The sequence below is a fragment of the Neolamprologus multifasciatus genome, chromosome 7, assembly GCF_963576455.1.
Source record: "Neolamprologus multifasciatus chromosome 7, fNeoMul1.2, whole genome shotgun sequence".
Taxonomy (NCBI): Eukaryota; Metazoa; Chordata; class Actinopteri; order Cichliformes; family Cichlidae; genus Neolamprologus; species Neolamprologus multifasciatus.
In genome coordinates this window covers 42349135-42372991 of record NC_140445.1, presented here as the reverse complement: position 1 = coordinate 42372991, position 23857 = coordinate 42349135, and the positions used below count along the sequence as shown (strand labels likewise).

The 23857-nt window shown below is 41.4% G+C and overlaps 2 protein-coding genes across 3 annotated transcripts in view; one reads left to right on the top strand and one right to left on the bottom strand.

The window, feature by feature from the left end:
• Positions 1-944: 944 nt before the first annotated feature.
• Positions 945-11638, bottom strand: hyal6 (hyaluronoglucosaminidase 6). The gene is made up of 4 exons (XM_085167206.1): positions 10993-11638; positions 4515-5468; positions 4067-4156; positions 945-2061 (listed from the first exon to the last, which is right to left on the bottom strand). The coding sequence occupies exons 2-4, from the start codon at positions 5433-5435 to the stop codon at positions 1573-1575; spliced, it is 1500 nt and encodes a 499-aa protein (XP_085023332.1). The 5' UTR covers positions 5436-5468; positions 10993-11638; the 3' UTR covers positions 945-1572.
• A 6183-nt stretch (positions 11639-17821) lies between these two features.
• Positions 17822-23857, top strand: part of LOC146514970 (actin nucleation-promoting factor WASL-like) — a 31430-nt gene continuing 25394 nt past the window's right edge. Inside the window, exon 1 of one of the 2 annotated variants that reach the window (XM_085166726.1) lies at positions 17822-18389. In XM_085166726.1, coding sequence (XP_085022852.1) covers positions 18285-18389 — 105 coding nt within the window. In that variant the 5' untranslated portion in view covers positions 17822-18284. The remainder of the gene's footprint in view (positions 18390-23857) is intronic. The other variant, XM_085166727.1, reaches the window with a different exon arrangement.

Below are 23857 nucleotides of genomic sequence, written 5' to 3'. Positions count from 1 at the left end.
ATGACTGCTGATTTCAAATTTATTTCAAAAACCTTAATTCGATGTCAAAAGTACAGTATGTAACATGTAGAATGGTGTCCTTTTTTAGAGACCATCAGAAATTTGTGGTCTTCTGGAACTTGTATTCTCTCATTTGTTCCCTTAATATTTAAAGCTACATACATTCACACTCATTTGCTGCCAATAGTTTTGTAGTCATGGGTGGTTTATTCTCATTTTTGCACCTTTTTCTGTTTTTTTTTTTTCACATGTGATTTCTGTTGCTGAACTGATCCTGCCTGCTGGCTCTCCTCATCTCATCATTCCCATTTGCCCCCTTCTGAATGCATTATGTTTAGTAAAGATAAGCTATTTATTAGTGTTCTGAATCATATATCAAGTGAAGGTCTAACACATTGAAAACTTCACGTATATCACTCATTAAAATGATAGTGAGAACAGATAATTGATTTTAGGCAGAACTAATTCTAGTAAACTCTCTATTGCTTGGTTTAAGTAACTACACTCAAACATTGTGAATTTTTTATGAATAGATAAACCATCACAAATACATTTCAAAACTCCATAGAACCCAAAACACAATGGTGGTTTAGAGCTACCAATTGTTTTCACTACTTTTTAGCTAAAGAGTGTTTGTTGTTTCAAAATGGAGAAAATGAAGCCTGATACGTAACCCTTGGGTGAACCTATATGTGTGTATGCTCTGCTTTTCATTGGCTTCAGTAATGAGCATTATAACTGCAGCCTTAACTTAAACACGTCCTTGACAGCCTGTGGAAATTTTTGATAAATAAGATAAATAAGTAAAAATAAATAATAATAAGTCTTCACTTATCCCGTGAGGCTCCCATTTGGAACAATCTAGATATTTGTCCAAAAATTAGAACCTACTGACTTTTGCATCATGGCATGTAAAGGAGATAAAAAGAATCTAGAACATATAATTCAAGAGAGAAACTTTAATTAGTTGCGAGAACTTGTATCAAAATATGGAGTTAGTGACAATAAAGTTCCTGAATACCAGCAACTTAAATTCATCATACAGAAAAAGTTTAAGCCCAATCCACTGAACATAGAAAAGCCTATATGGATTACAGAATTTTTATATTTCTCTACTCCCAGATTGTTGTCATTTTCCCTTCAAATGGAAAGTAAGAGCACCTTGAGGCAACATTTTTGTGGTTTGGGATTATATAAATCAAACTGAATTGAAATGAATGCTGGTCAGCAGCCAACAGTCAGGTAAAACTAAAAACAAAGACCAAAAAACAAAACTCAAAACTATTGTTTAGTGGGAACATTATGGGAATCTAAATTTGCAATTTGTGACATAAATAAAACCGCAATGTACATTTTTCCTGAATTGAACTTTAACACAGATGCAAACATTGTTGCCTGGATCAGACCACGATCAGACTGAGCTTTGCATTTATAGGCCAAATCTGAGAATTTCTCATTTTTTCAATACAAACAGTTTTCTTCAACTAGGGGACATTGGCATGAACTGTGGCTGATCACACTTGTGGTCTGACAAAGACTTTACAGCAACTCTCTGGTCCTAAATCTTTGTGTCTACAATATGAGAGACTTGATAATCAAACAAAGTCCCAGGAATATGATGACACATAGACAGAAGAAATGGAGTGACAGGAGGAGCAGGATGTCTCCCAGCAGATTGATCCCCTGAGGGCGAAGTACCGGCACAGTGGGTTGGAGTGGGGGAGGAAGAGGAAGAGGTGGCATAGTCTGAGGTACCTCACAGTAAACACCTGTCCAGCCCTGGTAGCACTGGCAGGTAAACTTTTGCTTCATGTCCAGGATGTCGTGGTTGTTTAGGTGGCCATTGATGTGAAAGCGAGGGCCGCTGGGAGCTGAGTTGTGGTGGATGTGGAAGAAGCGTGGGTTCAGGTGTAGGTAAGTGTCTGAGTCCAGGCTCTTACGGATGCATCTACCGTTCTTCTTGCACAATGCTTTGCTACACAGCTTAGCTGCTGATGTGACATTAATGACGTAATGTCCCAGAGGACCATTGATGTACTTCTTCACCGTTAGGCAGTTTCTCTAGGGGAGGAAGGAGAAATTCTAAGTCAAATGTATAAGACGTTTATTAGAATAATATATTGTTTTTAATTTTCAACAGCATTGTGAACACCATTAGCTTTTTTATTCCCTACTTTAAAGACATTTTCTTGTGCTGAACTGTCATAAAATATAAAGGTTGAGGACTAGAAAAGCACTAATAAATTATGCCCTCCAATGACTAATATACTGCTTTATACTGTTTGGAGGTGATCCAATGAAAACTAAAGCATTTGATTAATTTGAATAACCCTGACCTTTGACCTATGACCTTGAAGCATTACATAGTAAAATGGAGTACTTTATTATGTTTACCACTGTAATTTATAGACAAACATGCAGCCAGAAACAGAGTGAAACCAAAAGAAGCTCATTTCAAATCACTTCCCCTCTGTCTTATGAAAACGGTAGTATTATGGGGCTCACCTCTAAATGCGCATGAGGACAGAGTGAAGAGTTTTAGGACAGAGCCAAAGTTTTGGCAGTGCAATAGGAGCATTGAGCCATCTGTGCAAAGTGCTGATTAGTCACTCATTCTGATAACGTGACTGGTTAAAATATTCTCCTCCTGAAAGTGAGACTCTTGCAAATACATATACCATAAGGCCAGCCACAAAATGACTCTTCATAACTTTCAGTCACAAAACTGACACTGAGCCTCATTATGTTAACATCTAAAGACGTCTTTTGGCTACTGCAGACATTAGTAAATCTGGGCCCAAATGGGCCTTCTTTAAAATACCAGCCTTTATTATGAAGGGATATTTTCACAGGGTGTTTTGTTTATAAGACCTCCATAAAAGGGTTAGAACACACTCTGGCATGTTTGGCAGTCCATCTTCTTGTTTCAATATAGCTAACATCAAGGCATCACATTGGAGACTAGTGTAAGGTCCTTGTTTCTGTGTTTTCAGACAGTAAAGGAACTGCACAGAAATTAGTGGGATTTTTTTCTGTGTTTTTTGCATGTACCACAGTGATTTTGAGTGGTGGTGGGCACTGCAGACTTTTCTTATGTCCCCCCCCCCCCCCCCCCCCCCTTTGGGTTGCAGTGTAAATTGTCATGCATTTGAGCTTTGAGCTTTGACATGTGGTGTTTGCTTTTTAAATATATTCCTTGCAGTGCTTCTTGTGTCTTTTATATGTTAGGCCACTGTAGTGCAGCACAATTAGTTTTATTTTAGCATTTAACTTATTTTAGAAGGAAGTTATTTTTTATTGTTTTATTTGGTGCTGCTTTTGCACATCAAGACTTTAGCTCATTTTGAAAATGGTGGCAGCAAAATGTCTCAAAGGTTGGGACAGAGACATGTTTACCACTGTGTGGTATCTCTCCTTTAAATAAAATCTGTGATTTTTGGGGATCTCTAGAGACCAGTTGCTGGTTATGTTCACACATGGCTTCTTCTTTGCATTATAGAGCTTTAACCTACATTTTTGAATGGCATCCTCATTACCATCATTAATCCCAGCCAATCCACCTTAACTCTTCTATCCCCCTGCTGACGGTGGCCTCTAGAGGGTTTTCATAAAGTCGTCCTTCTGATGGTCGCCTTCATTACCATTGTCAGCCTTCAGTAATGGACACACAGGGCCTTTGTTGGCACCATCAGTCCAGCCAAGCCTCCTGAACTCCATCTCTGGCACTGCTCCCCTGGTCAGCCTCCTGAAGTGGCCTGTCTTCTCCCCTGACCTCTTGGCCCGGCCACCGAACTTTGTCTCCTCTGCTCACCTCCTGACTGATCCAGTGGCCGATGAACTATTTCATCCTTGCCGTGGGCCAAACAGTCAGCCCCCTGAATTGCTTCATCCCTGCCCCAGGCCACCTCCCAGCCCCCAGAACTACCTGATGGCAGCCATCAAATTCAAAATGAGCAAATATTTTTCTTATGATAATTTTTTCTTTTTCTTTTATTTACATTTTACACAGCTCCTCAAAATTTTTTAAATCTGTGTTTCTATTTTTGTCTGTATGTCTAGCAGTTACCTGTGATTGAGCATACTCTGAGGATCCCCAAAGGACGACACCTGATGCTCCCAAGGCAGCGCTTTCCCCAATAGTATGAATCAGGTCACTCTTAAAGAAAAGGACAGGTGTATATTTTGCCAATAAGCACTGTTAACACTTCAATTTATGATGCCTTTAAAGAGATCCAGGAATTCTTTATATCCACCATTGCACAATCTATTAATTTTCTCTTGTCTACAACCATCTTTGTGGTAAATACTAGGATATGTTAACGTCAAAAGAGCAAAGCAAAGCAGGGATAATTGTGAAGTGGATCATAAGGAAAAATGGTCCCCCAAACATTGCAAAATGTTGCAGTATGTTGTATACAGCTTCATTATTAGGCCAATAGACACTTTTTTGCTTTTTAAATGTGTCCAGTTGGCACACACACCATGAAGGTGTAATTAAAGAGCTTAGGGCCTACCTCTGACAGAACTACAAAGGTGTAGGCATAGAATGGTCGGGAGTAGACAAACACAGGCAATGTGAAATCCGCACGTGCAATGGATGCAATCCTCATAGCTTCCTTGACTCGATAATGGACAAACTTGACTGTGTTAGAAGAGGACTTTAGCTCATAGTCAAGGTAGATGGATGGATAGAGGGCTGTGCTCTCCTTCCAGAGCCATATCAGATGGTCATTGCGAACATGTTCAACATTTGGACATTCCCCAGTGTAATGTTGTGGATGTTGTTTGTAGCCATAGTTGTAGCAGTCTGGAAACAGATAAAACCCCCACAGCCCACCTGGTCTGCGACCTTGAGCCAATGCCAAGGTCAGATTCATGAAAGCTTGTCCAGCTCTCTCAAAGCCTTCCTTCGCTTCCTTTTCAACTTTGCTCTCTGGCCAATTTGGGTGAAGTTTTCGGATCTGTTCCCTGGATCTTTTGCGGTAGATGTCTTTAGAGCCCCAGTTTCTGACCCACTGAGGCCTCCAGTTCTCCCAGTCAATGACCCCTAAGCCTCGGAAATCTTTGTGGGGGATCAACTTGTCAATGTCAGCCCGGGCTTTTCCAAGATGTTTGGAGATGCTTTGGTTCTGCGGCAGGCCACCATTTATTGGGATCCCAGAGTTCGAGTAGTATGGGTAGTATCCCAGACGGCTGTGGTAGAAAATGGTGACATTTGGTCCACTTAGAGTTTCATTGAGGTTTGCTACAATATCAAAAATGCTAAGGTCCAAGTCCACCTTGAATCGAAACCGACATGACTCAGTGGGAGCATTCCAGACTACAACGAAAGGCTTATGAGGTATCAGAGGTGGTTGGGTTGGTTTGGTCTGGTCACCATCAACTATGCAAACCCATAAGACCAGCAGCAGGAGATGGAGTGCCATTAGCACCATGGCCCTTGATTCCTCAAATAACAATTAGTAGTCCTGCACAGAGAGAGAGAGAGAGCAGATATTACATTTTCAGAGGGAAAATAAATGCATTATGAGCTTCAATGAGCAGGAACATTCATGAAGCACATAAGTGATGAGCACTGAAGTGAATGCTCTAAATTCCCCAATAATGCAAGAAACAAAGCTACCTTGTTCTGCAAAGAGCAATGGAGTGAATATTGGTGCAAATCACGAGAGAGAGAGGGGCTGGTAAAACCACACACTTTTTATACATTACAACCACCAATATGAGATTGTTTGAGAAAAGTCTGTGGTGAATTAGCAAAGTGTCCCTTAAAAAATTGCAGAAAGAAATCAGAAAAGCCACAGTAATATTTTGTCATGAATTTAAAACATAGTTAAATTTAGTACAAAGTTGTTAGTGCTTCTGGAGGTAGTGAACAACTTCTAAATGTGGATATCATCTTTTCATAAATTAACTTAAATACCTAAAAACTTAACTGTTATTTACTACTGCATGGCTCAAACACACTAACCACAAAATGCAGACATACCTGTGAGTCATGGTGCAGAGGACAGTCGCATATTCTAAAGGTAAAACTAGCAACAAGCTTGATTTATAGTCACTCCAATGGCTGTATGCATGCCAACTGTGACATCACCATTTATGCTGGTATTGGAAGGCAATTTGTTGCATGCTTCTTGTGAATGAAAGAGATTGCCACTGAGTAAATTAATGATGAAATAAATTAAAGTACTTACAAGAAGAAATATGTTCAGTTGATGTGCCTCATTATTCATTCACTCTTCTATAGGATTATGGTCATTTAAAAACAACTTTTTAAAGTATTTTTTTAAAATTTTTTATATTTAAAAAAGAATTGTATTAGAAATTTCATTATAAAGACCTCAAAGTACACTTTGCAAGTCCTCCTTTTTGCATTAAGTAGTTCAACCCATTGTGGTCTCTGCTAACACAATGATGGTCATCAACCCAGCAACTCTCCTCACCCATCGTATCATAGATTTGCTACATGAAGGAAAATGAAGCACAATCCAAACGGTTTAACAATAAATATGATCAACAAACTCAAAACACAACATGCATATTATTTTTAGTTAACATTTAGAAGTTTTGATACTGCAAATGCTTACATTGATGCTTTCCCACTAGCCAACCAAATTAAATATTTATACATGTTGATGGTAAAACGCATAGACTTCAGTCAAAGCATAAGAATGTTTAACAGAAATGATTGCAGTGAAATTAAACATTTAAATAGTGCTTATTTAAACTGCAAAATGATAAAAGTGAATCAAAACTAGTTTTCATGAACTCAAAAATGTAACAGGAACTCATATTTAACTTAACAGTTTAAAAACTATATAATGCCTTTAAGTAAATATCGTACAAATATGACAAAGCTTGAAAATAGGTTGTCTGATATTTGCCTTTTCATAATCTTTTCAGTAGTGTCAGAATGAGACACTTACTTACTAAATTCTACAAAGTATGTTTGCTTTAAATCTACAGTAGAAACCCCATTGTATATATAGTCATGCACACATGCAGTAGGACAGGCAAACTCTTGTTTAGCCTTTTTCAAACTAAGACTGTTATTTTCTTCGATCACTGTTCTCTACAGCTTTTTATGTTACACCATCATCCACTAATTGCTCTTGGAACCCCTCACAAGCAAGTAATCATATTTCAGTTTTTCCAGAGTTAGGGGAAAGACATTGTGGCCAGTCTCTTAGGAAACATGGGTACTGAGGTTGTCTCCAAGAACGCATGGAAAATCTCCCATCATTCTTTTTTCAGGACCGTAACCAGAGCAAGGGAGCAGGAAACCACTGGTGGGCTGAGGCTTCTCTGATCATTTCTGCTTTACATTAATCTAAGAACGCCCTGGATTGTTCACAAATGATTTTAATGGCACAAGAAGTGTATGATTTCAGTAGTTTTGGATCAGTAAGTTGAGAACTGCAGAAGAATGTGGTAGAGAAGAAGGCAGTTACAGTCACAAATAAGTTGTTGAAAGATTATCAGAAAGTTTCCTCCCACTCAGATTAAAATGCATTTCTTTAGGCAGTGTGTTTTGCACCAGCTTCAATATCCTGCAGACTGAATGTTTTTTTCTGGTGATGCTGATCCAAGACAAGCAGAGTGTGGTGAAGGCGCTCAGGCTGGTCTCCAAACCACTGAAAGCAGGAACCCCTGGAAACATGGTGAATTCAGACCACAAGAAAGACCCCCCAAATACAAGATCTGAGTATAAACATCCACATGAGATTCAATTTTATGTTTCATCACAGATGAATGCAATGGAACTGTGAGTGAGAAGCAACCGAATTCATCTGATCCAGACTGGAACAAGGAGTTGTTGTTGTCATGTGTCATGATTAACAGTTGGTTGATCCACCCCTTTGATCTAGATCAAAATATCTAAACAGCTATAAACTAACTATAACTCCTGGATATTTGGTATTAAATTTTGGTCAAAACTTGATTAGGCACAAAATGGATCCAAGTTTACTTTGTATATTTTTTTCATTTTTAGGGAAACAAACTGCTTTGAAACGTGATTTAGTCGCTGGTTATCACTTAGGTGATCTCTCATTTCATCCAGTTTCATCAACAGGTTGTTCACTTCATTATTTGTCTTTGTTATCAACTAATCACGTTCCCACTGGCCTCATCTCAGAACTCATTCTGGGTTTATAGCTTTAAATATTAACACATTCAGCTCTTTTTTCTCTTTTTTTTCTTTTGCCTGTCCCGTTTGGTTCTTTTGCCACCAGAATTATTGTCTAAAGGTGAAGAAAGATGCCCAACGGATTTACTTTACCAAATTGACCATCCCAGCCTTGCCGTAATGGTCTATTTGATTCACCTTTTATTATTTATTTTATTTATTTTTTATTTTCACTTGCTAGATACGGGACAGACTTGAATGAGGAAAAGAAAAGGGAGAAAGGGAGAGGGGGAAAAAACAGCGGAGAAGAGGGACGGGGATAAAGGGCAAAAAAACAAAAACCAACTAAATAAACATAACATATTCAACTCTAATAATGACCTCACTAAAGGTCTTTTTTTAAAATACATTAGCATTATTATCCTTAATGTGTTTTAATACACCCACCGATATTGGTTTTCAAAGCATTTGAAGGTTGAAAGGTTTAAATCATAATGTTGAGCATATCTGCATTCTGAAGTTAGCCCTGTGCTTTGATAGTAGAAGTAAAGTAAATAAAGTGTATTTATATAGCAACGTCTCACAGACAGATGTGACAACGTGCTTCACACGAGAAGTAACGAAACACAACACAATCATAAATGCATCATAAAAGCCCTGGTCTAATTAAAAGCTTTTTGAAATAAAAATGTCTTTAGCTGCTTTTTGAAGGTCTATGAATTAATGACCTCAGTGTACAAAAAGAGGTGTATATATATATATATATATATATATATATGAATCAAATCAGCAATATAGTGAGGGGCCTGTCCATGTAAAATTTTAAAATGAAATCTAGATCTGATTGGTAGCCAGTGTAGCAACTTTAAAGCAGAAGTTATATGAGTTCCTCTGTTTGAGCGAGTCAGTAGTCTCGCTACAGAGTTTTGGAGAAAAATTAAATTAAATTAAAAAGCAGATTCTTACTATCCGTTTTAAGTTTTGCTCCCAGGAAAAGCTTAATCACAAATAACAACTAAATTACTGAGGCTACGCTTCTGCAAGAGACCTAAATCACCCGGTTGCTGTTTAATGTCAGGCATTGAACTGTCCGGTGCAATAATCAAGGTTTCAGTTTTGTCTGGCTTTAGCTGTAAATAGGTGTTGTTTAACCATTGCTTAATGTTTTTTAAGCAGTCAATCAAAGCGGAGAGTTGGTGAACTTCAGAAGCAGTATGGCTGAATATCATCAGCCAAAAGATGATAAGAAACATCAAGAAACTGCTGTATTATCTGGCCTAAAGGAAGAATGTATGTTAAAAACACAATAACTCCCAGCACCGAGCCTGTAGGAACTCCAGATAGCACCATTCAGACATAATCTGATTTGCAGACACACTAAAACTCCTATCAAAATAGACCAAGAGTGAGAAGGGGGGGCCTCACTAGCAGAACAAGAAGGGGGCTTTGGGGAAATTTAGGCATTGATCTTTAATCTTATCAACTAAAAATTGAAGAAAAGACACACCAATACTGCACTGGGGAACGCAGTAAGCACAAAAAGCGAAACACCATATCGATGCATGTAGTGTTTGACCCATCACTACCTGAAATGTTAGCAAGCAAGCAAAAGTGCTTTTCTGATAATGCAGATAATGCATTGCTGTGACAAAAAAATCATGTGACTAATGACAATGTCATGTGGAGGAGAGAATCATATCTTGTCTTAGGTGTTGTTTGTGTGTTTACATTTTTGGCTCATTATCATCCACTGTACTACAAAGCAGAATAAGAGCCACTTTAAGAAAAAAAATTAATTTGGGTCATTTTGAAAATAAAGTTGAAATTTCAAGATTTAAGTCAAAATACTATTGTTGTGTCCTGTAATGTTAGATATCAAACTGCACCACTAGAGACTGGTGCCGTAAAAAAGAAGAAAATGTTGTCCAGCAATAGTCACGATTGCAAACTGATAAACATACATGTAATTTCCTGCTGCATTCAGTTATGTAAGTTTATGTGCTTTGTTCATTAAAAGGCACTTGTTCCTTGCTGAGGACTTGTTTTATTATCAGCCCCCAATACAACCACTTTGAGAATAAAATAACTATATAATAAATAATGGAGCCCTGAAATAGAGAAACCTGATCTAAAAGTGATACATGTCACTGAATAAAATACACACTAATGAACTTACTTTAAAACACATTTTAGTATACTTCAGTGCTAAATCATATACCTGTTACTTCACTGGGAAATATATCCTATAATAAACAACAAAAGGCAAATGCTTAGCCTGCAGAACAATGATATTAAAGAGAGTGAGGCTAAGCAAATTTTGTCCAAATGGAGTGTACTTGCAATAAACAGTTTCTTTCTTGTGAATATTTTAAATAAGTAGTTGCAAAAATGTTTCTTCCATCTCTGTTGTCATTCTGTGTGATGTTAGCATTGCTGGAAGCTTGAGGCAAAATCATATGTTCAGTAATATCTTAGCCTAATATTGTCAATCTGGCAAATTGTCAAATGCGTTGCCCAAAACTTGTGACAACCCAGTACCTACATATGATATAGACATTTTTAACTGTTATTGAATGATGAGCCTTTTTGTCTTTTCACACAGGGACAACTGCAAAGGACAGTAGCTCACTGCCAGACAGCACTAGATAAAACAGTCACAACTTCTCACAGTCTCAGTTAAGGGCAACTAACGATTTTCCACTGTTTTGCTTTTTCATGGCCACTAACTACCAAGCAAAACTTCACACTATTAGCAACTATAGAAATACTGATTCCTTGTCTAGTATCTGCTATTTATCGTTTGATGAGGTAAAACAGTTTAAAGAACCTATAATAGCAATTTTCTTGAACAGATTACATACCTTCCCCTTCTTTATTGAATGTGCTTCAAATTAAGACCTGTTGGTGGATGACTGCCTCCTCTCTTGGTGTTGTAAAACTCAGAAAATCTCCATCTGATAAGCTGTGAATGATCTCTTTGTCTCTGCACCCAATTCTTTTGGGTCCCTGGGGTGATATCAGGGCAGAAATGCCCGAGTATTGTTTTGTTGTCCCCTCCTCCAACGTTACTCAATACTCACAAAGCCATCTTCATAAAGAAAGTCTTTAATAAATGCAACATATTACCAACAGTTAGGATTAATTCATGGAGGGGTTTTGTTTTGAGAATCTCCTTAAATGACCAGATTTTAGATTTTAAGAAACTTTCACTTGTCACGGTCAGTGGGTCCTCAAAGTGTGATCTGCCATTTTGTTTTGCACTGTTGTTGCTCCCTATCCTCCACTTCCTCCTTTCCCAGTTTGTGTGTGTGTGTGTGTGTGTGTGTGTGTGTGTGTGTGTGTGTGTGTGTGTGTGTGTGTGTGTGTGTGTGTGTGTGTGTGTGTGTGTGTACCAGGTTTGGTGCATTGTGTGGACATGGCCTGTTTCCCAGTGTGCCTTAGTTTTCTTGATGGCGCTACTGCGAGGAAGAACCTTAAAATGGGGACCCAAACATCCATGTCTCATGAATAATTCTTAAACAAATTCTGGAATGTGTTTGATAAAGGCTCTAACCCATACTCAGCGACTCACAGGTTATTTTCTTTAAAGCAATGTAAGAGGAGTGTTGAGGATTATTCACTCAACTTTTGGATTCTGGCTGAAGAGACAGGTTGGGAGGAAAAGGGCCTCTGGGGTGTTTTTCTGTACTTTTTAAATAATGAACTAAAGAGAGAATTAGCAGCTAAAGAATTACCTGCTTCCCTTGATGCTCTAATTTCCATGTTTGTACACATAGGTGGCCATATGCACCGCCCTAAGGGAGTCCAGCTCTGTTCCCATAACATTACTGGCCTTTGCAGATCAGTTTATTAGTGAGGATAAAACAGGAGTAACACATTTCCTTCTCTGTGTACCAGTTAAAAGTCTTGCAGCAGCATTTTGGACCAGCAGAAGATGTGACAAGGATGACTGGCTAATACCAAGGTATAACAAGTTACAGTAGTCCAGCCGAGTTGTAATAAAAGGATGGATTACTGTTCTGAGATCATTTTTTGACAAGATGGGTTACATTTTGGCCAGTTACCTATGCTGAAAATCCTGGATTTCACTACTGCTCTCACTTGACTGTCAAACCAAAAATCACTATCCATTTTAAAACCCCAATGTTGACAGTGGCCTTTCCATACTGTGCTAGAGGGCCAGTGTCCACATGAAAATAACCCACCAGTGACACCTGGCCAAATAGACAGAACCTCTGTCTTATTTTCATTAAGTCAACCAAGTTTTCACTTCCTCAAAGACAGTCATTTAGCACTTGAATGGAGTAGTAAGTTTTCTCTTTTAGAGGCATAGAAACCTGCATCTCATTTGCATATAAATAGAAAGCAGTTTTGTGCCTCCTAAAAATAGGAGGCCAAGGGGCAAGCGATATAGGGGGGAAAGCAGAGGTCCAAGTATTGATCCCTGTGGTACGCCACACAAGACTAGAGCTGAGGAGGATCTGAAATCCAAGAAGACTGACACAAAAAGTTTTCTTAGCCAGGTAAGACCTAACCCGCTGCAGAGCAGTACTACAAATGCCTACACAGTGTTCCAAGTGAGTGAGATAGTAAAATATTGTGATGCACCATGTCAAAGGCAGCTGTTAAGTCCCTGAGAACAAAGACCACATGATCTCCTACATCTGTAGCCAGGAGGATGTCATTAACAACCCCAAGTACACGATTCTGTGTTATGCAGAGATTTACATCCATCTTTTTCCGGTTATCTGGGGCCGGGTGGTCGGGGCAGCAGCCTAAGCAGAGAAGCCCAGACCTTCCTCTCACCAGCCATCAATCTCCATCCTCCAGCTTGTACGGGGGAACACCAAGGGGTCCCCAGGCCTTGAGACATAACCACTCCAGCGAGTCCTGGGCCTGCCCTAGGTCTGCCCTGGGGCCTACCATCATTTGAGACATACCTGGAACACCTCACTCAGGTGCCCAGGACGCATCCTGTAAGGTGCCCGAAATGCCTCAACAGGTTGCTTTTGATGTGGAGGAGCAGCGGCTCTACTCTGAGCCCCTCCCAGATGGACGAGCTCCTCGCCCGATCTCTAAGGGAGAGGCCAGCCACCCTTCAGAGGAAGCTTATTTCTGCAGCTTGTATCCGCTATCTCGTTCTTTCGGTCCCTACCCACAGCTCGTGATCATAGGTGATAGTTGGGGGATGATCGACCAATAAATTGAGAGCGTTGCTTTTACACTCAGCTCTCTCTTAATCACGACGGACCAGTTCAGCGTCCGCATCACTGTGGCTGCAGCACCAATCTATCTGTCAATCTCCTGCGCCCTTCTCCCATCACTCTTGAACAAGAAGTGATGGTTTTAGATGTGTCCTTGATCCAACACAGCTGATTTAAATGGCTAAATTACCTCCTCAACATGTCTTGAAGTTCTCCAGAGGCTTGGTAATGAACTCATCATGTGATTCAGGTGTGTTGACCCAGGGTGATATCTAAAACCTGCAGGACACCGGAATTGCCCACCTCTGCTCTACAATGTTTGCTTCTTTTTCCACCATCAACCAAGGAAGAGAAAAGCATGAGAAGACCACCATCTAGTGGACATTAGGGTACTTTAGCAATATCTTTTTTTTTTTTTCTTTTTTTTTTTTTTTTTTTTGCCTGTCCTGTTTGGCTCTTTTGCCATCAGAATTATTGTCTAAAGGCGAAGAAAGATGCCCAACGGATTTTCTTTACCAAATTGACCATCCCAGCTTTGCCGTAATGGTCCATTTGATTCACCTTTTATTCTTTATTTTATTTTCACTTGCTGAATACGGGACAGACTTGACTGGGGGAAAGAAAAGGGAGAAAGAAAGAGGGAAAGAAAAACAGTTGAGAAGAGGGACGGGGGAGAAGGGCAAAAAACAAAAACCAACAGAATAAGCAGAAAAAAAAAAAATACATATATCGATCACCTGGATCACCTGTTGAGAAAGAAAAAAGAAAACAAGCAGAAGAAAACGAGAGTAATGCAATAAACAACATCACAATGATATATGGGAATATGACAGTAAATACTAAATATTAAACATTATTGTGCAGCACGTAAGATCGACAGCACAGTGTGCATTGAGGTAGGAGCCAAAAAGGGTGTAGTTTGTGTGTGTGATCACCCGTGTGTACACCTGTGAGCATGGACGCGCTTGTTTTCTTAAAAGGTTCCCTCATGTAATGATCTGCTAGAGGGTGTGGGGGGCCACTGCCCCGTCCTCCAGGGCATGAAGCAGGTATGGAGGAGATCAAAACTCCAGACATCCAGAGGCCCTCAGAACACAAGAGACCAAGGAAGACCAACAGAGGGGCAGCCGTGCCACTGTCCCAGAAAGAGCTGAGGAGAGTCCCAGATGAGGGGTCACCCAGCAGCCACGGAGCAGAAGCCAGGGGGGGTTGCAGTGACGTGCCCGTGAGCTCCGCCGGCAGCCAGCTGTGCCTGAGTGACCGAGCCCCAGGCCGAGAGGCCGGGGGCACCCCACCTCCAAAGTGGCCCAAGCGAGCCCCAGGCTCCAGGCCCCAATAAGCAGCCGCCAAGGAGTGAGCCGGTGTGTACCCGGACGCCCACCCCCGGACACAAAGAACCACCAACGCACCGATGTCTGAGGGAGTCCGCCCCCGGCAGGGGAAGTGGTGGGGGGAGATAGGCCTCCAAACCTTGGAGGGCCTGAGCTGTCCTCAGAGAGGTGGCGTCTGATACCCAACCTGACATATGGACACAGACATACAGGCACACACAGATACAAACATCCATTCCCACCCTCATGCTCTCATATGCACTTACTCCACACTCAACCAACGTGGAGACAGACATAAAGATATAAAGCTGACCGCCCCGACTCCGCAGCAGCAGGGAGGCCCCACATTCCGGACCCCAGTCGGACGGCCAACTCCTCCTCCTAGCCCCCCTGCTCCAGCCGACCGCAGAGAACGAGGGCGAGAGAAGACTCCTAACCTCCCTCCACCCGCTCATTGTAGTGTTGATGTATGTGTGTTCTAAGGTGCATTTAAAACCCAGGAGGGCATGGAGCTACCTGCCAGAGAGCAGCAGGTAAGCGCATAGTCCCTCCTGCTAGCCCTCAATGTCTACGTGTATTTAAAATTGAGAGGTGGGCAACGACGCCAGGGGTGAGGTGTACACCCTGATGGTAATTGGGATTCCGTGTAGCGTGCCCACCCCCAAGATCCTATATGTATGTGTAATGAGAGTGTGAGTAATGTGAATGTCTAAGTTGCGGGATAAAATTGAGGCAGAGGCAGCCAGAAGGGGACAGAGGGGGGGGGGGTTACCTCCTCTGCACCCTGGTGACACACCCCTACTCCAAGGCCCTGCATGTGTGGGTGGTTGTGGTGGAGCGGGAAGAGGGAGGCAGCTGGAGATGGGGAGGGAAGGAAGGGAGGGGCAAGTGACCCCTCCCTGGGGCCAGCTCCCCCGCTGACCCCAGTAGGCACCCCCATACTCCGCGACCTGCCAGGGAAGGGGGGCCCAGGCCCATCCGAACCGGGGCCCAGTGCAGCGGCGCCGCCCGGCCCCACAGAGCCCGGGGCAGTCCACCCAACCCCACCACAGAGAAAACTGCACCCACCCCATCATCCACTCATCTTCCAGACTACATAAGACAATAGACGGCCAGGCTGAGATCTTCCTCCACCTCTCCTGTATCTCCCCCTCTTGCAGAGAGAGTTCCTGAGAGAGGAAAGCTCCTGCAAGATGTGACAACCCCCCCCCCCCCCCCCCCCCCCCCCACCAGTTGAAGAGCCCCCCAGGTGGCTCGGCGCACCGGCGGCACCCTGCGCCAGTGGTGGGCCCCCATATACCCACCGGCCCACAACCCCGGCAACACACCAACCAGGACCCAGGCCCCCGAGGCCCGGCCAGGGCCCCAGGCCAGAGCCGGAGCGCCCCCAGAACCTCACGCCCGTCCCGGATCCACCCAGGGGCAGCCAGGCTACCAGGTCAGTAACCCCCGTCCGTCAGCACAGACCCTCCCCTAGCCCCGCTGCACGTAGCCACGAGGAAACCGTCACCTAAGAGCCAACAGAGCCCCTAATTGGCCATGACCGCTACCCCGGGTTGAGCCCCCCAAGGAAGGACTTTAGCAATATCATATAGGCGGCAGTGAAATAAAAAGAAAAAAACAACAAAAAAAATCCCAGCTATTTAATAATAAAATTGTAAGTACAACAATATGATTACCGAAATGTACTGAACGTGCTTTTCGATAGCTTTGCAATAAAATGTTTAGGTGAATTATTATAAATTCATATGATATGATATTGATAGTATTACACGAATCCTAATAGTGTAAATACAAAACAAACAATGAAAAAAAGTATATAAATTTCATCTTGGTTTTGCATCATCCCTTGTGCTAGAAATCTCTTCTGCCTCCATTTAGCAAGAACAACTTTCCACCCCCAACCTTCTTCACCATCTGTTGAAACTAAGATAAACTAATCAGCTTTTTAAATAACATTTTAAGCAAACAAGACTTTTTTACAGGATAAAATCCTTGGTCCCAAAAATGACTACCAAAGTTTTCAATTACTGAGATCCTGCTTCATGAGAACATCGTAGATTGTCGGTGCTGCTTCTTTGAAACTTGTGACCTTTGCTCAGTGTTTTATACTGCAGAATGTAGGAGCAGCTGGTCTCCAGATTAGTGTTGGTGTTAATGCCACTGATGTACTTGCTGCATGAAGACAGGTCCTGCATGAGACTGTCTGTCCATTTGTCACCTCAGCATTCACAAACTTCAACATTTTATTTGTTTACCATTAAAATATAATTTAGGTTAATTTGATTGTCACAGCAGAGCATTAACATTGTACTTCTCGATATCAACACGTCTTATACAATGAACAGCCAACACATTATGCTTCTGGACTGGTCTTCTACAAAACCTTAAAAGGCACCTTGTTGTGTCTGGCACTAATATGTTAGCAGATCAAGTTTAGAAACTTGAGCGTATAAGATGTCACCTATCATTGTAGGCTCTGTTGGTAGTTGTTCACCACTACTGACTGGAATAATAAGGACTGTGGATATGTGCCATTCTGGGCATTTTGCAGAACACCAGAAGAGTAGAAACAGTAGAAAAGTAGAAAAATGGTTAGTGGTCAGGTCACGGAATCAGGTTTAAGTACTTAATTAGACAACTATAAAGATGTGACCTGTAAAAATAATGTCATAGGGAATTATCATAGAGAATTGAGACTTTTATTTTGGTCTCCCAAAATCTATTTCTCAATGTCTGCAGTGCTTATGGTGGTTAGAAAGTTCCTGGTTAAGAAAGCAGTAAATCAAGTCTATTTTACTATGTTTAAACACAGGTTTACACATAGTAGGCTACATACTGCACACACTATAATATGTACAAGATAAAGTAGAATATGTATAATATAAAAATAAATTTTATATCTGGATTAGCACAAGAATATAATGTTATTTTACAATCCAGTCGGTTTAATTTCAGGCAAATAATAATGATAAAGCTAATAGTTTCCTTACAGAGAATTTTCCACGCTCTACATCTACTGGCATCCCCCTGCCCCCCACCCTTCTCCCTCTACAGAGCTGCATTTCTGCTGCCGCATGGGATGAACCGTTTTTGTTTTCAGCGACATTTTATTCTTACCACGGAAAAAATATATATAATTCAACAGTTTTACAGTGTTTAATGTGTCACATCTTTCGGCTTTTCTGCCCATGTTATCTGTATTATAGCGGATATGGGCAGATTTTGTTGAAAGCAACACCCCTCTGCTGTATCCTTAAAGTGGTTTGCTCCCTCCTGCTGCCATGTTGGATGTACGCATTACTGCTGCAGTCGCTGGAGTTTCCGAATGAAAGTTGAGCGTTTATCTGTCTACGTACACTTAACGAGTCACTGGTTTCACATTCAACACCAAACTGAGAATACAAGGGTTTTTCCTAAGCAGGAGCAAGACTGGAAAAGAGATCGCAACCACATCCTCCTCCGCCCTCCTGCTCGGAGTCGAACTGAGCGGAGATGATCCGGTTGCAGGCCACAGCAACCGGAGCCCGCATGGATTTTCTGTAAATACAGCCGTTTGTAGTGCCCGTTCCAGGGATAACTGCATTGTTTCGGGGTCGACTACAAGATTCTGGTGCCATGAACAGCCACCCGCCGCCCCGCAGGGCGGTTAACGTCGGCTCCCTGCTCCTTACCCCGCAGGAGAACGAGTGCCTGTTCTGCTACTTAGGCAGGAAATGCGCCGTAAGTTCCTGCGTTTGTTTACCACCTGCAACTTAAAAGTAGGTGCAGGTGTATTCACATCACATTGTATAGGAAATGCATGTGCTTCTCAGTCCAGCTAGAATAGCCAAAAATTAGATGAATATTGAGTAACTCAACTATTCATAAATAAAACATAAAGATAAATATGGGGGGAATGGCCAGCGATAAATAGAACTTTTAATACAATACTTAATACTTTAGTTGGGCAATTCCTGATAACCTTAATGAGTCAATACTTTAGATGCTAAGCCAATACCTGGAAGAAAAAACATTTAGGCATGCAGGTGTGCATGCATATCAAGGGGGGGAAATCGATAGAATCAATGCAAGTAAATGGACTTTTAGCTCATTGTTTTGGTTTCTGAGACTGTGTTTTTACAGTTTTCTTTCTTAGTGTCAGCATTGTTTATGCTCGCTCCTGGTAAATAAGCACAGGTACAAAGCTGAGCTTGGCTTTCTTTAAAGATGAACACAGCAAATTTGTGCTTTTATGTCCTTATCAGCTGGATGCAAATGATAGCCACAATAACAAAATAACAACACAGAGTTCTTCTCGCAGGTTATAAAAGCAGCTTCTTAAATTTGCTGTTAAATTTATTTAAATTGAAGCTCCAGTAATTACTGTTATTCTGCTACTAAAGGCAAAACCATTAGGAAGCACTTGACTCACTAGTACAACTCTCAAACACGCACTTTAAAGCATATAACCTGGAGAGTAAACAGTGTCACACTAATTTAGAAAATCTTAATTTAGCCTGAAAAAGAGTTTGTTGCTCTACTTTAAAAAAAAAAAAAAAGCCCTTATAACGCTGGGACATCTTACTATCCATCAGTGATTGAAGAACAAAAGGACAACCCAGGGTTTCTTTTTAGCGCTGTAGTCAGGATAAGAGTCGGAACACTGAACCAAGTATTCCTGTAATCTTAAACTGTCTATATTCTTCACTAGGGATGGGTATCGTTTAGGTTTTACCTGATACCGGTGCCAAACCGGTACTTTTGAAACGGTGCCGGTGCTTAAACGGTGCTCGAACCGGTGCTTAAAGAATGGAGAACACAAAATTGGTCCAAAAACCTCTCATGTTCAGCTGTTTTTTTTGTAAAAAGATAACAATGTTAGCCTTTTCTGCAGCTATAGGGCATATATGGTATCACTCTTGGCTGGAAGCAGTGCTTTAACAATGGAAAAAACAAAAACTTTATCCAAAAACCTCTCATGTTTAACTGTTTCCCACTTTTTATTTGGTCATTTTTGCCTTTTTGGCCAGGGTGAAGGGAGTATCTGCCATCAAACAAGAAGACAGCCGCATGTAGCTATGATGGTGTTTGCTAGTTCACCTTAGATACATTAATGTAATAACGTGGTTAGCCTACTCAACGTAAATTATACACGAACAACATTAAGCTACTCACGCAGAGAAGAACGGCTGCTGCTGCCATCATCATCCTCATCATTTCTGCTACACTGGCAGGGCTAGGGGCCAGGACTCTACTCTTCAGCTTTTTGGGGGATGTTGCTAACTCTTCGTCCGATAACAGGCACCACACCTGCAGTAGATGCGCTCGGTGTGAGGTCTCGCAGCAAGCTATCAAATACGGCGCATTTTTCGGCTTTTAAAAAAAACGCTATGCGTCGCCAGGTGTTTCATCGGATTTCAGGTGTTACCTCCTTTCCACAGTATCACCTTAAAGCACTTGTTGCAGGCTGCTGAGTTTGCATCTTTTGCTGTGAAGTACAGCAAGACTTTTAACCGCTTCGCCTTGGGCATTTTTAATCTGTAGCTCTGCTCTAAAAGAACGTACGTACCTGGACCCGCCTACTATCCCCGGAAACGTAAAATGATTGGCTAGAATTCAAAGTGTATCACATCTCAGGAAAAAAAAGCACCGAAATAAAGCACCGAAATGTGCGCTGCTTTTCGGTCTGGTTACTACCGTTTATGTCAGAACCGGTGCCATCATGGCACCGGATACCGGTACCCATCCCTATTCTTCACAAATAAAAATTTAACCATTGGAGAAAACACAAAAACACTCAGAGAGCACAAGGGATAGCTCTTGTGTTTTCTAAAACTTTTTTAAATTACAGCACGCTGACGTCAGCCTTTTTTTCTTTTCTTTTTTTTAAAATTACGATATGATGATGTCTCCCCAGCAACATTATGATATCATAGGGTAATAGGTGATATTTAGTCCGACTCTTTCTCTCCAATTGATTTTTCTCTCTGGTTTCTTTCTTTGAAAATAAGTAGATTGACAGTCTGTCAGCATTACCTGTACATGGTGTTAATGTGCTGTGTTCAAGGCTGGGCTGTTCAACAATAATTAAAAAAGCAGAGAAGCCTGTTGGGTTATGTACAACAGGCCTTTAAGGTGGCTGGAATTAAACAATTACTTGACCGAACTGTCTTAGCTTAGGCCGATGTCCAACCTTTATTTTATCTCAGGATTTCTTGAAAAAGTAGATGTAAAACAGATAACTGATAATTTACAGAGGAGAGGTTTAATTTAAAATTTCCAGTCAGGTTTCAAAATTCATCTAACTACACTAACAGGATTAGTGAAGGTTACTTATGGTCTTCTTGTGGACTCATCTCTGTTCTTGTCCTGCTAGACCTCGTTCGATACCATTGAACATATTGTATTATTACAGAGATTAGAACATGCTGTGAGTATTATTGTGCTGCATTGGTTTGAATCATAATTATCTGACAGAGTCCAATTTGTTCATGTAATTGGAGCGTCTTCTTCACACACAGGTTAATTATTGAGTTCCATAGGGTTCTGTGCTAGAACCACTTTTATGTACATTGTACAGGCTTCCTTTAGGCAGTACCATTTGAAGGCATAGCATAGATTTTCATTCATTTAGTTAAACTGCAGGACTGTCTTAAAGACATTAAGACCTGTGTCGATCTGTAGGACCAGCTCCCCTCCGTCAAATTAATCCTAATCTCTGATCCCATGGATCTTACCCAGTAGGCAGTACAGAGCTTATGTGGAGCTGATGGGTGAGGGGACTTGCCCAATTCTAACTGCCTCAAAAGCTCTCCGGGTGTCTACCCTGCCTCCTCTCATGCAAAAAAACGGGAGTCTGAGTACCCTTGCAGGCCTGGCATCCAGTAGCCACACCTGTTAATGGCAGCTCCCCTCCGGATAGGTTCTCTTGGAAAATCATTGGTTTCATTTAGTGACTTGGAAAAACTAAGTCCCAGGGGTCTGTTACTTTTGTAAGGCTGAAGTGGCCTCTAAGAGCTATTTATATTAAAGCAGATTAATACTCGGGTTTTTACCTGTACTGTTTAACAAAGGCCTAAAAAGGTAATGTCCATAATGTAGACTTTTGTGATGCAGGATATTTTATTAAAGTAATTTAGAATCAGTAAAACAAAAGCAGAATCAAATAATACTAATAAAAACAAAATCAAATCACTTGAATTATACCTATCTAATTAACCTACTCTGAGATAATGCTGACCTTGTTCTGATCTTTGTGAGGAAAAAGGTTAAGAGAATAAGTGTGCCTTGGCCATCCTTATCTCTTGTGTGTAGGTAGGGCTGCCACAAACGATTATTTTGATAGTCGACTAGTCACCGATTATTTTTGCGATTAGTCGACTAATCAGATCATGCATCCATTGGACGTACAGCTTATTGCACCAGCATGCATCTGCTCTTATATAACTATTATTAGCTTACAGATTTAAGTGTTTAAGGTATGTGCTAACTAAAAATAAAGACAAGATGATAGTTTATTAAATTTTAATGAAATTTGCAGATTGTTTCGGTTTAATAAACTCCTTGCTATCTAAAATATAACGGGACACTGGAGTATATTCTCGAGCATCTCACACTTCTGATAATCAGTTGTCTGCTTGAAGTTTATTCAGCTGTGTAAAAACTATAACTTTAATCTCAGCCAAACCGATTTACTCAGGAACAAATAAAATACTGAAAAAAGCCAAACAATAACATTTTTAAGTTATCTAAGTGACTTATATATGTTTAACCTGATTAGTGAAAGACGGCGGTGGGTTTGAAAACGATTTGCTGGGAGTCCGGTGTTCTCACGGGCTCTAGTGAGCCTTGACCCCCGGCTAGCTATCGAGCTAGTGGGTAACAGACGTCTCCGAAAACGTCGGAGCGCTTTTGTAAACATGTGGTGTCTTGATAAACTGAGCAGATATTTGAGGTTTACACAGTTACATTCTCACCTGAAAATATGTTAAACGCTTATTTTGTGACCCAGAAAGAATAATAAGAGTAATATTAAAACGAACTAGCTGCCGCCATTGTTGTAAACTGATCTGGGCCGCGCTATGAATTCTGGGACACAGCTTCTTCTTCTTCGGGGTTTAACAGCAGCTGGCATCCTTGTACATGCAGTGCTGCCATCTTCTGTTTCAGTCCGTTATTACACTCTTAAATCCTACTACTAATTCCTGCGTCTTTTGTGATCTTACAAAGCTTCAAACGACGCGTCGACTATTAAATCAGTCGTCGACGATTTTGATAGTCGACGTAATCGTGACTAGTCGACTAATCGTGGCAGCCCTATGTGTAGGTATAACCCAATAGAAGCGAAGCAAAATCCACTAGGAAATAATGGAAATCCAAATCCTTTTGAATTTATTCTCCAACATGATAAAATGAGCAGATAAAAGGCCTAAAATACAGATAAAGATGATTTACTATTAGCAAAAACACATAAAGGTTAACTCTGTTATCCATCTAGAGCAGCAGCCTAAGCAGAGAGGCCCAGACCTCCCTCTGCCCGGCCATCTCCTCTAGCTTTTCCGGGGGAACACCAATACGTTCCCAGGCCAGTCGAGAGATATAAACTCTCCAGCATGTCGTGGGTCTGCCCCGGAGCCTCCTCCCGGTGGGACATGCCCCTCATCCAGGACTCACCCAGGAGGCATCCTTGTCAGATGCCCAAATCACCTTAACTTGCTCCTTTCAGTGTGGAGGATCAGTGGCTCTATTCTGAGCCTGTCCCCGATGGCCGAACTTCTAACCCTATCTTTAAAGGAGAGACCAGCCACCCTTCAGAGAAAGCTCATTTCTGCCGCTTGTATCCGCGATCTCGTTCTTTCGGTCACTACTCACAGCTTGTGACCATAGGTGAGGATAGGAACATAGATCGACAAGTAAATTGAGAGCTTTGCCTTTACACTCAGCTCTCTATTCACCACAACAGGCCGGTACAGCATCCCCATCATTGCAGCTACAGCACCAATCCATCTGTTGATCTTCCGCTCCCTTCTCCCTTCACTTGTGAACAAGACCCTGAGATATTTAAACTCCTCCACTTGGGACATCAATTCGTCTCTGACCCACAGTGGGTACTCCACCCTTTTCCGTGAATTGCTACCTTATCATTCTGGAGGGGTTTGTGTTTGTGTCCCAGGGATCCCAGGGGCTATGTTCTCAGGAGGCTTTTGCCT

Excerpts from the sequence above, each read along its gene's own strand:
- hyal6 (XM_085167206.1), bottom strand. The coding sequence starts at position 5,435 with ATGGTGCTAATGGCACTCCATCTCCTGCTGCTGGTCTTATGGGTTTGC. Across the intron at positions 4,157-4,514 it reads CCTTTGTAGTTCTGTCAGAG|AGTGACCTGATTCATACTAT; the intron begins GTAGGCCCTAAG and ends CTTTTCTTTAAG. Across the intron at positions 2,062-4,066 it reads CAGAGTATGCTCAATCACAG|AGAAACTGCCTAACGGTGAA; the intron begins GTAACTGCTAGA and ends TTCCTCCCCTAG.